This window comes from Chiloscyllium plagiosum, unplaced genomic scaffold (assembly GCF_037043375.1).
Source record: "Chiloscyllium plagiosum isolate Xiang-an unplaced genomic scaffold, Cpla_swu_hap1 HiC_scaffold_6, whole genome shotgun sequence".
Classification (NCBI taxonomy): Eukaryota; Metazoa; Chordata; class Chondrichthyes; order Orectolobiformes; family Hemiscylliidae; genus Chiloscyllium; species Chiloscyllium plagiosum.
The window spans coordinates 17,399,280-17,418,308 of NW_028270144.1; the positions used below are offsets into that span (position 1 = coordinate 17,399,280).

Genomic DNA, 19,029 nt, shown 5'->3' on the forward strand with positions numbered 1-19,029 from the left:
ACTATTCGATACTGAATTCAGGAGCTAGCATTTTCAAAGAATATTACCATAAGCCAAAGTGTTTTCCAACATGACTGTGAATTTCCTGGCTTTAGTGAATAGCACTGCTACTCTTGGCCAAGCAATTCAGGAACATGATTAAAGTTTGCATCCCCTCATGGAGGTAGAACATTGACGCTATTTTGTTTATTCATTCACAGGATGAGGGCATCACTAACTGGGCCAGCGTTTAATGCTCATCCCTAATTGCCCAGAGGGCAATTAAGACTCAACCCCCTTGCTGTGGCTCTGGAATCACATGAAGTCCAGACCAGGTAAGGATGGTAGTTTCCTTCCCTAAAGGACATTAGTGAACCAGGTGGGTTTTTCTGACAATCGCCAATGGATTCATGGTCATCATTAGACTCTTAACTCAGTTTTTAAAAATTGAATCCAACTTCCACCACCTGCAGAGGCAGGATTCAAACCTGGGTCCCCAAACCATTACCTGGGTCTCTGGATCAACAGTCCAATGCTACTATCAATAGGCTATCATCTCCCCAAAAGATTTGGGTTTAATAGTCAAAAATATAACACTAACATAGGACAGGTCAACTTGTTTCAAGCTAATCTATTCAGACAATGGCATCATTCCTGATCCTAGCTAACTGGAGGACATATAGCATAATGATCAAACTGAAAGACAAAAGTGACCTTCAATGTTGTTTTGGTCCATTCAGTTTCTTCGCCATACATGTTAACTTTAACCTCTTCAAATAAACTAGCCCTCTAACTAATACATCAATTATCTTGCATTAGTTGTGTGTTTGTGTAAAGTAGGAAAGACTAAACCTGGCCCTTGTGTAGTATTAGGATTACTTCCCATTTATGAGCCCAAACCTATTAAAATCAGATGGGATACGAACTCAGTGTCTAGATTAGAGTGGTGCTGGAAAAGCACAGCAGGTCAGGCAGCATCTGAGGAGCAGGAAAATCGACGTTTCGGGCAAAAGCCCTTCATCAGCCTTTACCTATGAACTTAATGCTGCACCCAAACCAGGCAATCTCCTGACACACACGTTGGCTCAAATTTGGCTGGAAAATGCAATTATAGCTTCATCTATATCCCATTCACACGAACAAGATTCTCTGTATCTATTGTTAACATGGTGGTCGGGTTTCCAAACTTTCCAATCCAGAAGCAAAACACTCAAGAAATTGTGTTTTATTTTCCAAAACATTTTTTGTTCAAGCATATTTGCGTAATCACAAATGTGAGATTTTACATCGACTAACCCAATCAGGTAGTATTGTTTTACTTTCAAACATATATTTGAAGTAGCCACCTGTTGCAGTTTTATGACAACAGGTGAAAGTGGATCTATCAAGAAATATTAGTCCAGCAATTCATGGAATAGAATCCCTACAGTGTGGAAGCAGGCCATTCAGCCCATTGAGTCCACCTTCTGAAGAACATCCCACCCAATCCCTGTAACCCTGCATTTTGCATGGCTAATCCACCTAAACTACACATCCCTGGACCCTACGGGAAATTTAGTATGGTCCATCCACCCAACCTACATGTTTGGACTATAGGAAGAAACCAGAGCACCCAGAGAAACCCATACAAAAGGTGGGGGTGGGGGTGGGGGTGGGGCCCTGGTGCTGTGAGGCAGTAGGGCTAACCACTGAGCCACCATGCCACCCTTGTGATCAACTTGATTTGAAACATCAGTAAATGACTTTTAAAGACTATACTGCTGAAAGAATTAGTTTCCTTGGTATGTATACCAGCTAACTTCTCACAAAATGTACTGATATTTTCAAAACTATTAACAAATATTTGTTATTGTTTTTAAGACTAAATAAAAGTTTTATCTTAAGAGCCTCCTGGAAGATTCACGGGAAATAGGTGCATTAATGTGATTGTTTGCTGTTAGATATTTTGCTGCTTTAGGTCATTCAAACACCAAGTGATGGCAGCTGAAATTCAGCCTCGGCTTTGCAAACTGTCCAAAAAGGAAGGTGAAAGCTTTGGCTTTTACTTAAGGATAGAGAAAGACATAGAGGGCCACCTGATCCGTTCTGTGGTGACAGGAAGTCCAGCTGACAATGTTGGACTGAAAGATGGAGATCGAGTCATCAGGGTCAACACGGTTTTTGTGGATGGTGAAGAACATCAAAAGGTATGAGCTGTACGTACTGAAAGTTGATTGTTAGATATCTCAGTTGTGCACAGACATACATATGGGACTAGGATAATACAAACAGAAAGTGCTAAGGAAAGTCAACATCTGTGGAGAGAGAGAAACAGAGTTAGTGTTTTGAGTCTGCAATGACTCATCACAGAATTGTTATAGTGTGGAAAGTAGGATATATGGCCCATCAATTCCGCACTGACCCTCCAAACAGCATCCCACCCCCACCCCATAACCCTGCATTTCCCACGGATAATCCTTAGACACTATGGGCAATTTAGCATGGCCAATCCACCTGACCTGCACATTTTGGACTGTGAGATGAAACTGGAACACCCAGAGGAAACTCATGCAGACACAGAAAGAATGTGCAAACTCCACATGGACAGTTGCCTGAGGGTGGAATCAAACCTGGCTCCCTGACACTGTGCTGACCACTGACTCATCATGCTGCCCCTGGTTGGAACTCAAGATTCACTTCAGATTTCTCGCAACCGCAGTACTTTATTTCTATTTATGTGGGTCTATGGTTTGAAGTAAGCAGGTATAATTTACTGTTTATTGTTTTTTACTCAATTAAATGGTGAAAAGTTGCTTACTCCTAGGATGCTGTGAGGTTCTGTGTATCAGGGTATAATTTAACTCAGTTTGAGCTGTTTGCTGAAATTATAGAATTTGTGTGCTTTCATGGCAACATTGGGAACTTGGCAACACAGTTTAGGGAGATAGCAGTAACATAATGGAAGTAAAATGAAAATAGTTAACATCCATTATCTTGAAGGAAATACATTTCTTTTGGGCTCATGTTCATAATAACACTTATCATATCTTAATTAGCTATCACTGATTACTATGTTCATGAAGAACAGACAGGCCCTAATCTTTTCTTAAGAAATTACAGAGAGAGTTGGATTTAAAAAAAGAACAACAACAGAGTTATATTTCTACCTGGGGGAAACCAATGGAAAGTTATCATTTAGGTTTCTAAGGGTTGACTGTTGAAAACCATTGTGTTTTTCTGGTGAGGTTCAATCCAATAAGCAGCGAGTTGCAAACTTATATTCAGGTGTCAGAAATTAAACCAATTAGACGGTCCAATTTTACTTTTACTGCCCAGCACTCCAACCCATCTTCCCTCTAATCTGACCACACATGGGAACAGACATTGGAGAAACTCCTTTTTAATTGAATTGAGATGCTCACAATAAGCCAAAACATAACAATGTACATAAGAACATATAAACATAACATCTAAATGTACAAATTAGAAGCAGGGGTAAGACAGTCAGGCCCTGCTTCCTCCTGTTCCATTCAATGAGATCATGGTTTCTCTGACTATTGCCTCAACGTCACCTTCTATCTACCCCCAATATCATTTGATTCCGTTGCCAATCAAGAATCAAGAACTCAGCCTTACAAACAGACAAGGACCCTGCCTTCACTGGTCTCTAAGGCAGAGAATTGCACAGACCAAAGATTCTGAGAGGAAATTTATCCTCCATCTCCAAAATATCTCCAAACAGTGTCCTCTTGTTCTAGTCTCTCTCACAAAGGGAAATAAATATTCTTTCAACATCCCCCTTTTCAATTTCCCTCAGTGTGTTGACATAACTTTGCCAAAAGAAGAGGCATTGAGTACAAAAGCAACAATGTTGTGCCAAGCCTTAATTCAGTTTTCAAATCATTTCATGTTAGATCTCAAATGGAGATGGTGTTCAGTCCTGGACTTCACACTTTACGAGGGAAGTCAAGGCCTTGGAGAAGGTGCAGAGGAGATTTAGTCAAATGCTCTCAGTGACTTCAGTTATGTGGAGAGATTCAAGAGGTTGCTGTTGATTTCCTTAAAGAAGTTTAGGGAGAAATTTAATAAAGGTGTTCAAAATGTGAAGGTTTTTAATAGAGTAATTGATGAGAAACTGTTAGGTGTGGAATGAAGATTATTAACAAGAGGAGCCATGTTGCAAACAACTGATAAAAGAACCGGGAGGAGGGGATGATGAGAATTTTTTTGTTTTACAGAAGTTGTTGTGATCGGGAATGCACCTGAAAGGTCATGGAAGCAGTTTCAATGGTAACTTGCAAATTAGAATTGTATAAACACTTGAAGGGTTACAAGGAAAGGGCAAGTGAGTGGAACTATCAAAGAAGCATTGGCACAATGGGATGAAGGAAAGGTAGAGGTAGAGAATTAAGCTTGCAATAACCAATTGCAGACACTTTACAATTGTAGAGGAACCTGGCAAAACCCCATGCTTAATGCCATTCTCTGTTTCAGGTGGTAGATTTGATTAAAACGTCTGGAAATTGTGTTACCTTTCTGATACTGGATGACACCACTTACACACATGCCAAAAAGCAAGGTATTAATCTGTCTCAAGTGAACATTCCTAATCCCACCCCAGTCCAGCCCGTGCTGAATGGAGTCAGCGGAAAAACGCCACGGCCCAAGCTGTGCTACTTGGTGAAACAAGGTTCAAGCTTTGGATTTTCATTGAAGACCGTCGAAGGTAAAACTGCAAAATTATTTGGTACACAATGATTAGTTAATAAGGATAGGACATGGGGTGAGTCTGCATGGGGTTGGTGCAGAAGCAATGGGCCGAGTGGCCTATGTCTGCACTGTAGGAATTTTATGATTCTATATTGCAATTTAAAAAGCAAATGGTATGTTAGAGCTTATTGCACAAAGGTTATTGTATAAAAGTAAGAAATTCTTGCTGCATGCATGCAGGATTTGATGATGGTTGGTTAGCCATAATCTTACCAGACCATAGGAACTGCTCTCTCATTAGAGAGAGAAGCAACTGGTGGTGATTTAACCTGAGGTTCGCCAGACCTCAGGCAAGTGAAGAGGTTGAGAAGGAGAAGCCTTCATAGTAACTCAAACTGGTGATGGGAATTAGATCCATGCTGTTGGCATCACACTGCATGGTAAACCAACGATCCAGCCAAATGAGCTAAACCAATTCCCAGAGCTTTGATGAGACCACATCAGAAGGAATGCGTAGGATTTGGCATCCTTATGTAAAGAAAATATATATTTGCTTTAGAGGATGGTTCTATGGTCTACCAGATCAATTTCGGGCTGGTAAGTCTGCTCTCTGAGGAGATCTTGAACAAAATGGACTTGTATTATCAGGTCAGAGAAACTCAAGCTAATGTTATTGAAGTATATGAAATTCTGGGAAGGTTTGAGATGGGATATGCCGAGAGGCTGCATACACAACTGAAGAGCCTACAACAAGGAGCTGGTGTCTCAGATTAAAAGTTTGGTCATTTGTGATGGAGACAATGTGATTCTTTTTTCACTTAGAGGGCTATGTACCTTTGTATCACAGAATCCTACAGTGTGGAAACAGGCCCTTTGGTCAAACAAGTCCACACCGACCCTCTGAAAAGTAACCTACCCAGACCCAATGTCTTATCCTATTATCCTGTATTAACCCCTGACTAAGCACCTAACCTACACATCCCTGAACACCATGGGCAATTTAGCATGGCCAATTCACGTAACCTGCACATTTTTGGACTGTGGGAGGAAACCAGAGCATCCAAAGGAAACCCACGCAGGCACAGAAAGAATGTGCAAACCCCACACAGACAGTCACCTGAGGCTGGACTCGAACCAGGGTCCCTGGCGCTGTGAGACAGCAGTGCTAACCACTGAGCCACTGTGCCACCCCACAATTCTGTAATTCTGTGCCCAGAAGGCAGTGTATGCTCAATTATTGAGCATGTTTAAGACTGAAAACATTAGATTTTTAGGCACTAATGGAATTCAGTGACATGAGAATAGGGCAGGAAAGTGAAGTCAATGTAGATCAGTTATGATGCTACTGATTTTGCAAACACGCTCTAAGGTCTACATGGCCTACTCTTCTTCAAGTTTCTTGTAATTTTATGTTTTTCACAATATTAAAACTCAAGATAAAAGTGGATATTAATAATTATCAAATCCACAACACATGAATGAAGCTAGAAGTTCAGACTGCAGAAAAAAGCAATACTTCTATGTCAGCAAGAATGTGCATTGTGTTGAATAAAATAATAACTCATTGTTTGATTATATTACATACAGTTCGTAAACCTACCAGAAACGTGAAAAGAAAGGGTTATCTGGAAAAATCTATACTAGTTAGAACACAGACGGCATAGGTTTAGGATGAGAGGGGAAAGATATAAAAGGGACCTAAAGGTCAACTTTTTCACGCAGAGGGTGGTGCAGGAAATGAGCATGTTATTTCCCATCGATTCTTGTGGATCTAGAATCTGAATGAATTAGCCTAGGAATCTCTTGCCATTAATATTTACTCAAATCTTCCATTTCGCAGGAGTCCCTGGTCTGTTCATGACTGAGATCACCCCTGCTGGTGCTGCTTTCAATGCTGGAGTTGAACCCAATGACCGAATAATTGAACTAAATGGAGAAAATGTTGAAAATGTCTCTCATCCACAAATGATTACTAAGGTACTCATACCATATCTTGACACATTCCCTGAATATATAATAGCAATTGTTATATATAGGTCTGAAAGGATCTGAAAGACTTTGTACAGAGGAGTCTAATAAGCACCACCCACTATGGTGATATTATAGTTCCTCAATCAAGAATTCTCACACTTGAGTAAGAATGTGTGTTTTGATCTCAAACTTCCTCAAATAAGAGTTAAACTAGTTAAAGGGAAGGAATGGCCAGTCAAGGACCAACTTGCCAAGGAACATCTGTTCAAAGAAAAACTCAAAGAAGATTTCGTAGGCTCCCTAGACTCATGGTGGAATCCAAACAGAAAGTGGAATTCATTGAGAGTATCTAAAAATTGCTTCATACTGGCAATGAAATGGGAACTTGTGACTATACTGGTTTGGCAGGAAAGAGTTCTACTGTTATCACTACAAAAGGGAATTTAGACTGCAAGAATCAGCAAGGTCTCTGAGGAATGATATACAGTGAAACAGACAATGAACAAGGCACCCACTTGAGTCAATTGATATACCTCAGCGTGCAACACAGGCCGGTGAACTAACAGGTATGATAGGTTGAAGTTTGGTGTTAGACATCCTGTGACTTGGAAGAGATGTTCAAGCAAATATATTTGACATCCTTATCTTCACAGGACTAATACTAAATAAAAGTGACAGAGATCATGCCAAGAAAGAAGCAATTCTTAAATAGCAGAACTGAGGAGAGGAACATGTTGATTTCAGCAATAATGTTGTCTCTGAGGGTGATTGAGAATGTCTAAACCAATCAAATAGTTGAATCAATGAGCCTACATATTTCAGTACACATATTCAGGCACATTGAGAATAAACATCTGCTGAAGCTGATTGAAGATGCAATGCATATGATTCATGGAAGCCACCACTAAGAAAGGCTGACAAATATCCAACCATTTGAGATAATGCAAAGAAGAAAACAAGTCATCCACTGTGAAAGTTTAAGGTGGGAATTCCAGAGTTCAGCTTTGGAAGGTGAAGCAAAGGAAATCAGAAATGAATAAGAAATTACTATTGGTCAGTTTGAAATCAGAATTAAGACACAACATACAACAGGAAGATACCTTAGGCCTGATGATGTTTTAGCAAGTTTTGAGAAGGTTTGTAGCTCAGGTTGAGGTTCTGGATGTAGGTTTGCTCACTGAGCTGCAAGGTTCATTTCCAGAGGTTTCATCACCCTACTAGGTGACATCTTCAATGGGCCTCCAGGCAAAGCATCACTGCTGATTCCTGCTTTCTATTTATATTTTTGGGTTTCTTTGGGTTGGTGATGTAATTTCCTGTTCTTTTTCTCAGGAGGTGGTAGATGGGGTCCAACCCGATGTGTTTGTTGATAGAGTTCTGGTTGGAATGCCATGCTTCTAGGAATTCTTATGTGTCTCTGTTTGGCTTGTCCTTCCTTACCTGTATGTGAGGATACTAGTGAGATAGGGTCATGTCGTTTTGTGGCTAGTTGATGTCCATGTATGCTGGTGGCTAGTTTTCTGCCTGTTTGTCCAATGTAGTGTTTGTGGCAGTCCTTGCACGATATTTTGTAAATGACATTAGTTTTGCTTGTTGTCTGTATAGGGTCTTTCAAGTCCATTAGCTGCTGTTTAGTGTGTTGGTAGGTTTGTGGGCTACCATGATGCCAAGGGGTCTGAGTCATCTGGCAGTCATTTCCGAGATGTCTTTGACGTTGGAGATACTGGCTAGGGTTTCTGCCTTTTGTCTGCTTGCTTGGGTTTGTTGCTGAGAAATCAGCGGACTATGTTCATTGGGTATCCATTCTTTTTGAATATATGGCATAGGTGATTTTCCTGTGCTCTTTGTAGTTCCTCCGTGTTGCAGTGTGTGTTCGCTTGTTAAAAAAAGTCTTCTGATACAGCTTCTTTTGCGGGTGTTGGAATGATTGCTTCTGTAGTCCAATATTTGGTCCTGATGATGTTTATTTGTCAATGTGGATTATTCTAATCCTGTGACAGAATTTTTATCTGGGTGTTTATGCTTTAATCACCCCATTTCACAGCCAAATCATGGAATCATTATAAATATTCTGAAGTTGACCTTTGATGTGGAATAAAACACTAACAGGTGGCAATCAATATCCAAGAGATTAAAGTTTTCCAGTCTAAAAGGACCTACAAAGCTCAGGTTATCAAGAGAGTCAAAGACAATAGTCTTCCACCCCAAAAAACTATCAGTCTTCCAAGTCTGAAGAGAACATGATCTGGGGAAAAAAATGAAATCGCCAGGGAGGTTGAACCTATAGAGTCTTATAGGGGAGGTGGGGAGTGGTAAGTGAAATTAAATACATTGATGTCTGATATTAATAAGGGGAAAAAGAGCTTGGGTGAGATGTATATCGGTCTGAAAAATACTGAGGAATATCATAATCACCCCCTGTTCAATACAAGAACCTTTTCTAGTTAGTGGTTTTCCTTTTACACAAACCAAGTAGACCCCATAGACTCTTGAAATGAATGGTGACAGCAAACCTACTCCACGATGAGGTGCAGGGCTCTGTTTAGCTACACATATATAATTTGAATTTATGCATCACCTTTAATGCAGTAAAATGCTCATAGAAGCAATTATAAAGCATTGAGCTAAATAAGATGATAATAAGACAGATGACCAAAGCTCAAACAATTAAGTAGGTTTTAAATAAAGTTTTTAAGGATTAAAGGTAGAGAGGTTCGGGAGGAAATTCTTGCTAGACATTGAAAGTTTGTAAAACTTTCCAGAATAGTTACAACGACTTAAATCTAGTGAGTAAACTAATACTTGGTCAGTTGCTAACATTGAAACTATGTCAATACTTGCTACAGAGAACTTCTCACATCCCTCTGCTACCGACAGCAAGTCTCATTTTTTTCCATCACCTTGTGCTCATTGGATTAATACATCTCATTTGACACTTCATCCTTGTGTTCAAATTCTTCCATCACCTCATCCTGACCCATCATTTCTGTAACCCCTTCAAAACCTACAAGCTTCTGAGATCTCAGCCAATGCTCATCTCTTATCCAGATGTCACATGGTTATAGTCCAACAGGTTTATTTGAAATCTCAAGCTTTTGGAGCGTTGGCCCTTCTTCAGTTGAAGTCACTTCAGCTGATTAAGGAGCAGCGCTCCAAAAGCTTATGATTTCAAATAAAACTGTTGGGACTATAACCTGGTGTCGTGTGACCTCTGACTTTGTTCATCCCAGTTCATCACTGGCAGCTCCACATCATCCCTTATCCATCTCTGATTCCCTTTGCTGTATCTTCAACAGCTGAAATCTGGAATTCCCATTCTAAACATTTCTACCTCCCTATCACTTTCTCTCTGTTAAAAGCCTACCTTTCAGAGAAAGATTTCAGGATTCAGTCCTCAGGACTCCTTATGTGAGGGAATCAGAATTTTTCAAAATATTATTTGTACTCTATAAATGCAGTGCTTACTGGGACAGTCAGTTTGAAGTTGGAATGAAAACACGTTGTACAGCAGAAGGTCACCTGAGGCCTGATGATGTTTGTTTGTCAAGATAAATTATTCCAGTCCGGGCACAGAAACTGAATCTAGTGTTTGTGTTTTAAACACTCCATTTCACAGCCAAATCATGGAATCATTATAAATATTCTGAAGTTGACCTTTGATGTGGAATAAAACACTAACAGGTGGCAATCAATATCCAAGAGATTAAAGTTTTCCAGTCTAAAAGGACCTACAAAGCTCAGGTTATCAAGAGAGTCAAAGACAATAGTCTTCCACCCCAAAAAACTATCAGTCTTCCAAGTCTGAAGAGAACATGATCTGGGGAAAAAAATGAAATCGCCAGGGAGGTTGAACCTATAGAGTCTTATAGGGGAGGTGGGGAGTGGTAAGTGAAATTAAATACATTGATGTCTGATATTAATAAGGGGAAAAAGAGCTTGGGTGAGATGTATATCGGTCTGAAAAATACTGAGGAATATCATAATCACCCCCTGTTCAATACAAGAACCTTTTCTAGTTAGTGGTTTTCCTTTTACACAAACCAAGTAGACCCCATAGACTCTTGAAATGAATGGTGACAGCAAACCTACTCCACGATGAGGTGCAGGGCTCTGTTTAGCTACACATATATAATTTGAATTTATGCATCACCTTTAATGCAGTAAAATGCTCATAGAAGCAATTATAAAGCATTGAGCTAAATAAGATGATAATAAGACAGATGACCAAAGCTCAAACAATTAAGTAGGTTTTAAATAAAGTTTTTAAGGATTAAAGGTAGAGAGGTTCGGGAGGAAATTCTTGCTAGACATTGAAAGTTTGTAAAACTTTCCAGAATAGTTACAACGACTTAAATCTAGTGAGTAAACTAATACTTGGTCAGTTGCTAACATTGAAACTATGTCAATACTTGCTACAGAGAACTTCTCACATCCCTCTGCTACCGACAGCAAGTCTCATTTTTTTCCATCACCTTGTGCTCATTGGATTAATACATCTCATTTGACACTTCATCCTTGTGTTCAAATTCTTCCATCACCTCATCCTGACCCATCATTTCTGTAACCCCTTCAAAACCTACAAGCTTCTGAGATCTCAGCCAATGCTCATCTCTTATCCAGATGTCACATGGTTATAGTCCAACAGGTTTATTTGAAATCTCAAGCTTTTGGAGCGTTGGCCCTTCTTCAGTTGAAGTCACTTCAGCTGATTAAGGAGCAGCGCTCCAAAAGCTTATGATTTCAAATAAAACTGTTGGGACTATAACCTGGTGTCGTGTGACCTCTGACTTTGTTCATCCCAGTTCATCACTGGCAGCTCCACATCATCCCTTATCCATCTCTGATTCCCTTTGCTGTATCTTCAACAGCTGAAATCTGGAATTCCCATTCTAAACATTTCTACCTCCCTATCACTTTCTCTCTGTTAAAAGCCTACCTTTCAGAGAAAGATTTCAGGATTCAGTCCTCAGGACTCCTTATGTGAGGGAATCAGAATTTTTCAAAATATTATTTGTACTCTATAAATGCAGTGCTTACTGGGACAGTCAGTTTGAAGTTGGAATGAAAACACGTTGTACAGCAGAAGGTCACCTGAGGCCTGATGATGTTTGTTTGTCAAGATAAATTATTCCAGTCCGGGCACAGAAACTGAATCTAGTGTTTGTGTTTTAAACACTCCATTTTACAGCCAAATCACGGAATCACCTTAATTATCCTGAAGTTGACCATTGGTGCGCAATAAAATAATAACGATAATGTTGGCAATAGTATTCTGTCAAATCTGTAGTTTATTTCTTTATTCAATCATATAGAGCGAAGGAGACCATTTCATCCATTGTGGCCAAGCCAGTTCTTTGAAAACATTATCCAATTTGTTCTCTCTCTCTCTCTCTCCTGGCCAATTATAATTGATTCTGCTTCCAAACCGCCCTTTCAGTGAACATGCTATAATGGGTCACTTAATAAAAATTTCCTCATCTCACCTTACTTGTTTCACTTTATTAATACAATCTTACCAGCAGAACTGTATGCAGATCTGTGTTGATGGAGACATAACATCACTTGCTGGTAGGGTTGTTATAAGGCAGTTGATCCGAAAGGCTTAATTCTGAAGCCTTTGTTTTGCTCTGTCCACTAAAATATTTATGTAGACTCTGGAAGAAGCTAGCCAGTTCTCGTTGGCTGTTCTAGTTCTAGTCTCTTAACCTTCTCTCAATTGTTAACAACAATGTAACTTACTTAGTATTTGTTCTGATATTCATTCCCAAAAGAATTTTACATTGTGACTCCATTGAGGCCTGAGAATTGTTGTAATTCCTGACTAATCAAGAGCTGACCATTGGTAATCTCTCGCTGAAGGGAGGGCTGATAGTAGGGGACAGAAAACTTGAGTGATCGAGATTGGGAGACTTGTGAGGTGTGGTGCGGGTTGTATGCAAAGTATCCTCCCATTGCTGTCCTGGAACTTGTGATCCCAGTATTTCAATAGGTGAGCACATTTGCCATGTTAAGCTCCACTTTGGGAAGCCCTGGAGACACCTTTGTCCTGTACCTAATGATATCTGTTCTTTTTTGCATCTCAGCTATTTTTCTAATCAACCTGTTCAGAGATGTCATTACACACCTCTGGAGCAAGTGGGACTTGAACCCAGATCTTCTGGTCCAGGGGAAGGACACTACCACTGGCCAACAAAACGGCCCCCATCCGAATGTTATCGAGTTCACCAGCCTTAAGCTAATGCAGCTGTTATGTTATTGTCTATTCAACTATTTCTTGTGACTTAAACACATGCATCTTCTGCCCTTGACTCTTTAATGGTTAATCCTTTATCACTTAATACCAGTAAGGCTCATGACTTTGTACTGCAAGAGGAACTGGTGCAGCATATCTACCTGAAGGATCTGCAGAATCAGGTGCTGTCTGCAAGCATCACTCACAATTTGGTGGCAATGCAGGGTGAACTGCTTCTAGTCTGACAAAATCATTTGCATGTATGGGGATTCACAGCCACCCAAAGAGGAGTGAGAGGAAAAGGCTCGAATGAAAAAAAAAGGTATTTGGCCGCTTTTAAAAGGAGCACAGATCCACTCAGCTTCTGCAGCAGAACTGCACACAGCTAGCTTAGATTGGAAGAGCTGTGGTAGCAAACAGGTTTTCCTTAAGAATTTAAAGTAACCAAAACAGCAAAATAGTACAGATAAGCTAGTGACGACCAGAAAGAGTCCCAATGAAGCTACAAGGAGATAAACCTGAATTGCAAAGCAGGAAATAGTGGTTGACATCAGGCTCCAGAAGTAATTTCAGTCCCTGAGAGGAAGACTGGAAATCCTTACTGTTGCAGCAACATTCTGGGCCAGAAAACTCAAAGTAAGCTCAAGTCATTATATTTAATAAACATATACTTTTTCTCATTGTTACAAATTGTAGTTACAAGCTACAGAAAAATATGGTAATTCTTTTATACATTCTTCAGACCGACAACATTGTTCAAGAATTTATAACCTAAAAGTTAAGGGTAGGAGTAGATTTTATTAAAGAAAATAATTTTGAAGATTAAACATTTTTTATTGCACAGGTCTTGACATCCTCAATGCAATCACAAGGAGAAGTTGCAATCACAAGGAGAAGTTTGTAATCTCATTACCATTCGAGCATTAAGGAATTATTTTGCTAAGTAATAGAATGTCATCTGGACTGCAAAGAGCATATCTTTGATTCTTCTGGCCAATGCCAGGGAGAACAACAAATCATTTTCTTCCGAGCCCATGAACTCCTTATACACACATGACTGTATGGCCAAATTCCACATCAACTCCATTTACAAGTTTGCTGACAACACCACTGTTGTAGGTTGGATCTCAAACAATGACTAGACAGAATACAGGAGAGAGATTGAGTGCTTAGTGGCATGGTATCAAAACAACAATCTCTCCATCAACATCAGCAAAACTAAGGAGCTGGTCATTGACTTCTGGAAACAGAGTGGAGGGCACTCCCCTGTCTGCATCAATGGTTCTGAGGTGGAGATGGTGGAGAATGGCGAGTTCCTGGGAATGGCGATCACCAACAATTTTTTTTTTAGATTAGATTAGATTAGATTTTTTTTTAGATTACATTATACAGTGTTGAAACAGGTCCTTCGGCCCAACAAGTCCACACCGACCCGCCGAAGCGCAACCCACTCATACCCCTACATTTACCCCTTACCTAACACTACTGGCAATTTAGCATGGTCAATTCACCTGACCTGCACATCTTTTGGACTGTGGGAGGAAACCCACGCAGACACGGGGTAAACGTGCAAACTCCACACAGTCAGTTGCCTGAGGCGGGAATCTGTCCTAACAACAATCCACTCATGTTGATACTATGGTCAAGAACACATAAAACCTCCTCTACTTCCTCAGGAGTCTAAGGAAATTCGTCATGTCCACAAAGACACTTACAAATTTTTATAGATTCACCAAAGAAAACATCCTATCTGGATGCATCACAGTGTTGTATAGCAACTGCTCTTCCCAATACCCCAAGAAACTACAGAGGGTTGTGAACACAGTCCAGTCCATCATGCAAACCAGCCTCCCATCCATTGACTCAATCTATACTTCCCGTTGCATTGGGAAAGCAACCAACATAATCAAAGACATTGCCCACCCCGGTTATACTTCCATCATCTTCCACGACGCAGAAGATATAAAAGTTGGATATATGTACAAATAGATTCAAGAATGCTTTTTCCCTGCTGTTATCAGACTTTCGAGTACACCTCTCAAATGTTAATGTCGGTCTCTCTCTGCACCTTCTCAGCAGCTGTAATATTGTATCCTGCGCTCTGTTCTGTTACCATGATGCAATTGTAAAGTGCAATCTGCTTATAAAGCACGTACGCCAACACTTTTCACTGTATCTCAGTACACCTGACAGTAATTAATCAAATCAAATGTGCTGTATTCTACTATCCATCTTTTGTTCTGAATCTAAGATCCTGTTCAACTGAACAACGGATGTAAAAAGAGCTATTGAAAAAAGTCTAGGGTGTTCTCCGAATGCCCCGGCCATCATTCTGTCCCTTAACTGATTTAAATAAACAGGCTTAACGGATATTTGTCAGAGGGCTAAATCTTTTTTGAAATATGATTGCCAAGTATTTTTAACTGTGTTGAATCTTTTTCAGATGAAAGCTTCAGGGAACAAAATCATGTTGCTTCTGATTGATGAGACCTCAGACAAATACTTCAAAAGCAAAATGATTAAAGTTGTGGCATCGATGGCAAGTGTGAAAGGACTGCCTCACAAACCACGGATGGCACAGCTAACCAAGGAACCTCAAGGCTATGGTTTCTCCTTGAGAGTCGAACAAGAACAAAAGGGTATTACAAACCAGAGCTTAATTTTCTGATTGTGTACTATGGATGCAAAGCCTCTCTCAGTGGCACCATGCATCAGGAAGTTTGCAAGTGGTGGTTCATACCCTTCATACACTGACTCATACAGGGAAAATTCTATTAACCAGGATCTCTGTTCTGACTATTTTTGTTCACATGGCAATGTTGGCACTCAAGAGCAACTCCCATCTCCCACAACCCACCTGGGGAATATTTCAGAAAGATGATCACATGCCTTGCATTATAATCATGAAATAACAAATTGTAGTTCCTTCCAGACTTGAGCATTCCCATGCTCTCACAATGACATTTCATGTTTTATCATTTGTAAACTTCAGCTTATAAAAAAACTCTACTGTGTGTGTCTGAACTTGGATCAGATCTCATTCATACATCATTCCCTTCATTCATTGACCAACGTTAGATCTTGGTTTAGCTAACTCAATTTTAGATTTACCATCATCATGTTCAAAGCCGCACGCCCTGTCCCAGTAATATTCTTCAGCCCCATAACATTCAGAGATATCGGCCTTCCTCCAATTCCTTTCATCCCTGTTTCCTCTGTTCCACTCTTGGCAGTCGTGCGTTTAACTGACTGAATGTGGAGTCCTGAAATTCTTTCCTAAAATCTCTTCACCTCTTTGTCATCCTTTAGAATGCTCCTTCAAATCCACCTATTTTACGATGATTTTGGTCACTTGCCCAGGGTTTTGATAACAAGAGTAATAAGGTTTTTTTATTCATTCGTAGGATATAGGTGTCACTGGTTAAGCGAGCATTTATTATTCATCGCTAATTGCTCTGAAAAAGCTAGTGTTAAGCTGATTCAAATCTAGCAGGAGTTTGAACAACACAAAGAATCAAAAGGGATACAGACACATTAAAGGGAAGGGCAATAAGATGGCATATCACTTACAATGTGTGAGATTATTCACATTGAAAGGAACAATATAAAATAAATATTGCTAAATGATGAGAAACAGAGAGATTTGTATGTTTTGTAAATGTAATATGGAAGCTTAGCCTACATATAGAACAAGCAATTATAAAATCATATAATATTTTGGCTTTTATTGTGAGGCTATTGGAGTCCAAGAGTAATTGTGATACAATTGTACAAGGCTTTGCTGAGATCATAGCGGAATACTTTGATTATTTTGGTCAAGGAAGGAAATATTTGCATTGGAGGTAGCACAGCAAAGGTACATTAGAGTGATTCCCCGGGAGGAGAGGGTAGTCCTATGATAAGAGATTGAGGACACTGGACCTTCAGTCTTTGAAATTCAGGATAATGATAGCTGATGTCATTGAAATAATGAAACATTGAAACACAACCTATTTCTATGTTCTTGCAATTGTGAATTTCTAACCAGCCGGGAGAGGGGTTGTTTTTCAAAATTAGTATACAGTTCAGCAACAATTGTGACTGTTAAGTTTTGGATGAATCTTCAGTTAGTTCGTACGGAAACTGATGATGATTCTTTTAGCTTGAATGATCTGCAAACATAAAAGACTTGGTGCTTCATTTATGAAACAACATTTGAAACATCTCAATTCAGTCTCCAAAAGTACCGAAAGGGTGTAACGATTTAACAGAAAGTTGAAAATATTATTTGAACAGCAGTAAGATTGGCTATTGTGGAATGTGAAGAATATTCAGAGGTGCATTAAAGAATCCACTAACTGGTAGATTCAAGTTCAGGAACATTTATCAGCATCTGATCTGTATCTCCATTAACATTGCCCCACTATTATTACTTGATGTAATCCCCAACTCTATCTTCAAGTCTAAAGACTACACAATGATATAAATGACCTTGAAGCTACTGGATTGTCTAAAAACCTGACTGGTTCCCTAATGTCATTTCTCTGTAAACATCTAGGTCATTTAATCAGGGAGATTGACCAAAACAGTCCAGCAAGAAAATCTGGACTACTTGATGGTGATCTTCTGATTGCTGTGAATGGGGATGTCGTTGAGCATCTGGATCATGAATCATTAGTTGATAAGATAAGGAAGTGTGGGAACCAGGTCACGTTCCTTGTTGTCGATAGTCCAACAAATGAGCTTTACAAACAGGTAAGTAAATGAGAAGAAAGTGAGGACTGCAGATGCTGGAGATCAGAGCTGAAAAATGTGTTGCTGGAAAAACGCAGCAGGTCAGACAGCATCCAAGGAGCAGCAGAATCGACGTTTCGGACATAAGCCCTTCTTCAGGAAAGCCTGAAGAAGGGCTTATGCCCGAAACGTTGATTCTCCTGCTCCCTGGATGCTGCCTGACCTGCTGCGCTTTTCCAGCAACACATTTTTCAGGTAAGTAAATGAGTCAATTTGAGGCCAAATGCAGATGGATAAATCTATTCACACTTACCTGAGTTGCACTGAAACTGGCATCTGGAATTGTGTCCAGATGAAATCGTTCACTGTAATGGGAGAAACTGCAACTTCTGAGCTGTGGGGATTTAAACTCACGTTTTGCTTTATTCTAACGACATAGTTTTCACAAAAGATATTAGTCTTTTCCTGGGAGACTGTAAACAGAGTTTATTCCGCAGGTCATGCTGAATCACTTCCAGTTGAGATGATACGAATGCCTTCACAACTCCTTAGTCAGTGATGAATCACATCAGACAGGGTTCCAGCACCAGACTGCCAAGACACTTGTGTCACAATGTAACTGTGCAGATAACTCTTAGGAAGAAGACATTGGGTATGACCTTTATAAATGGGTACAGTCCATGCTTCAGATACACAATACTCTGCTTAGACTACACCTGGGATAACTATGAGCAGTTCTGGGCATCATAATTTAAGGTGCTTTGAATGATTGAATGATTTTATTGTCACGTGTATTTTACAGTGAGAAAAAAACCCAGTAAATTACAGTGAAAAGCTTTTCCACTATTGTCACAATCTGGTGCCATTTTGAATAGTTTAAGAAAAAAAAGGAAGCTATAGCTTAAAGAGAGTCCATCATCCTGAGCAAGCTCTTCGTCAATGATGCCTGCGTCACCATCACTCCTCTGCTGCATTGCCACCATCGACACTGGACCCAACCAACACTGAAGTCGCTACTCTTCAGGCACCAACTTTTGCCACTGGGCTGATTCTCCTCTGCCGGCGCCTGACCCACCAATATCGGTCACTCCGGGCCCCACCTCAATGTTATCATGATGCCCTTCTGCCATCGCTTCATCACTACCAGCACCAGGCCTAACCAACAATGAAGTTGCCAATCCTCAGGTGACATATTTCGCTGCTGCACCCATCTTGCTGATGCCACCTCCACCAATATAGCAGCCACCAATTCCAATGCCAGGTCCCATTCTTGCCCCGCAAAAGAATGGACTGCAGTGTAGATTGTTCATAATGCCACCTGGATTCTAAGGTTTAAATCATGAGGGATGGTTACATAAACTTGATTTGCATTCTCTGGAATAAAGCCAAAATACTATGGATGCAGAGAATGCTGGAGAAACTCAGTAGGTCTGGCAGTATCTGTG

General features: G+C 40.0%; 1 protein-coding gene across 3 annotated transcripts in view; it reads left to right on the plus strand.

Moving 5' to 3' along the window:
- Positions 1–19,029, plus strand: part of LOC122550485 (Na(+)/H(+) exchange regulatory cofactor NHE-RF3) — a 37,211-nt gene that overhangs the window by 10,843 nt on the left and 7,339 nt on the right. The window contains exons 2-7 of one of the 3 annotated variants that reach the window (XM_087987911.1): positions 201–358; positions 1,920–2,165; positions 4,453–4,684; positions 6,509–6,645; positions 15,315–15,510; positions 17,409–17,605. In XM_087987911.1, coding sequence (XP_087844037.1) covers positions 1,956–2,165; positions 4,453–4,684; positions 6,509–6,645; positions 15,315–15,510; positions 17,409–17,605 — 972 coding nt within the window. In that variant the 5' untranslated portion in view covers positions 201–358; positions 1,920–1,955. The remainder of the gene's footprint in view (positions 1–200; positions 359–1,919; positions 2,166–4,452; positions 4,685–6,508; positions 6,646–15,314; positions 15,511–17,408; positions 17,606–19,029) is intronic. The other 2 variants (XM_087987910.1, XM_043691265.2) reach the window with 2 other exon arrangements.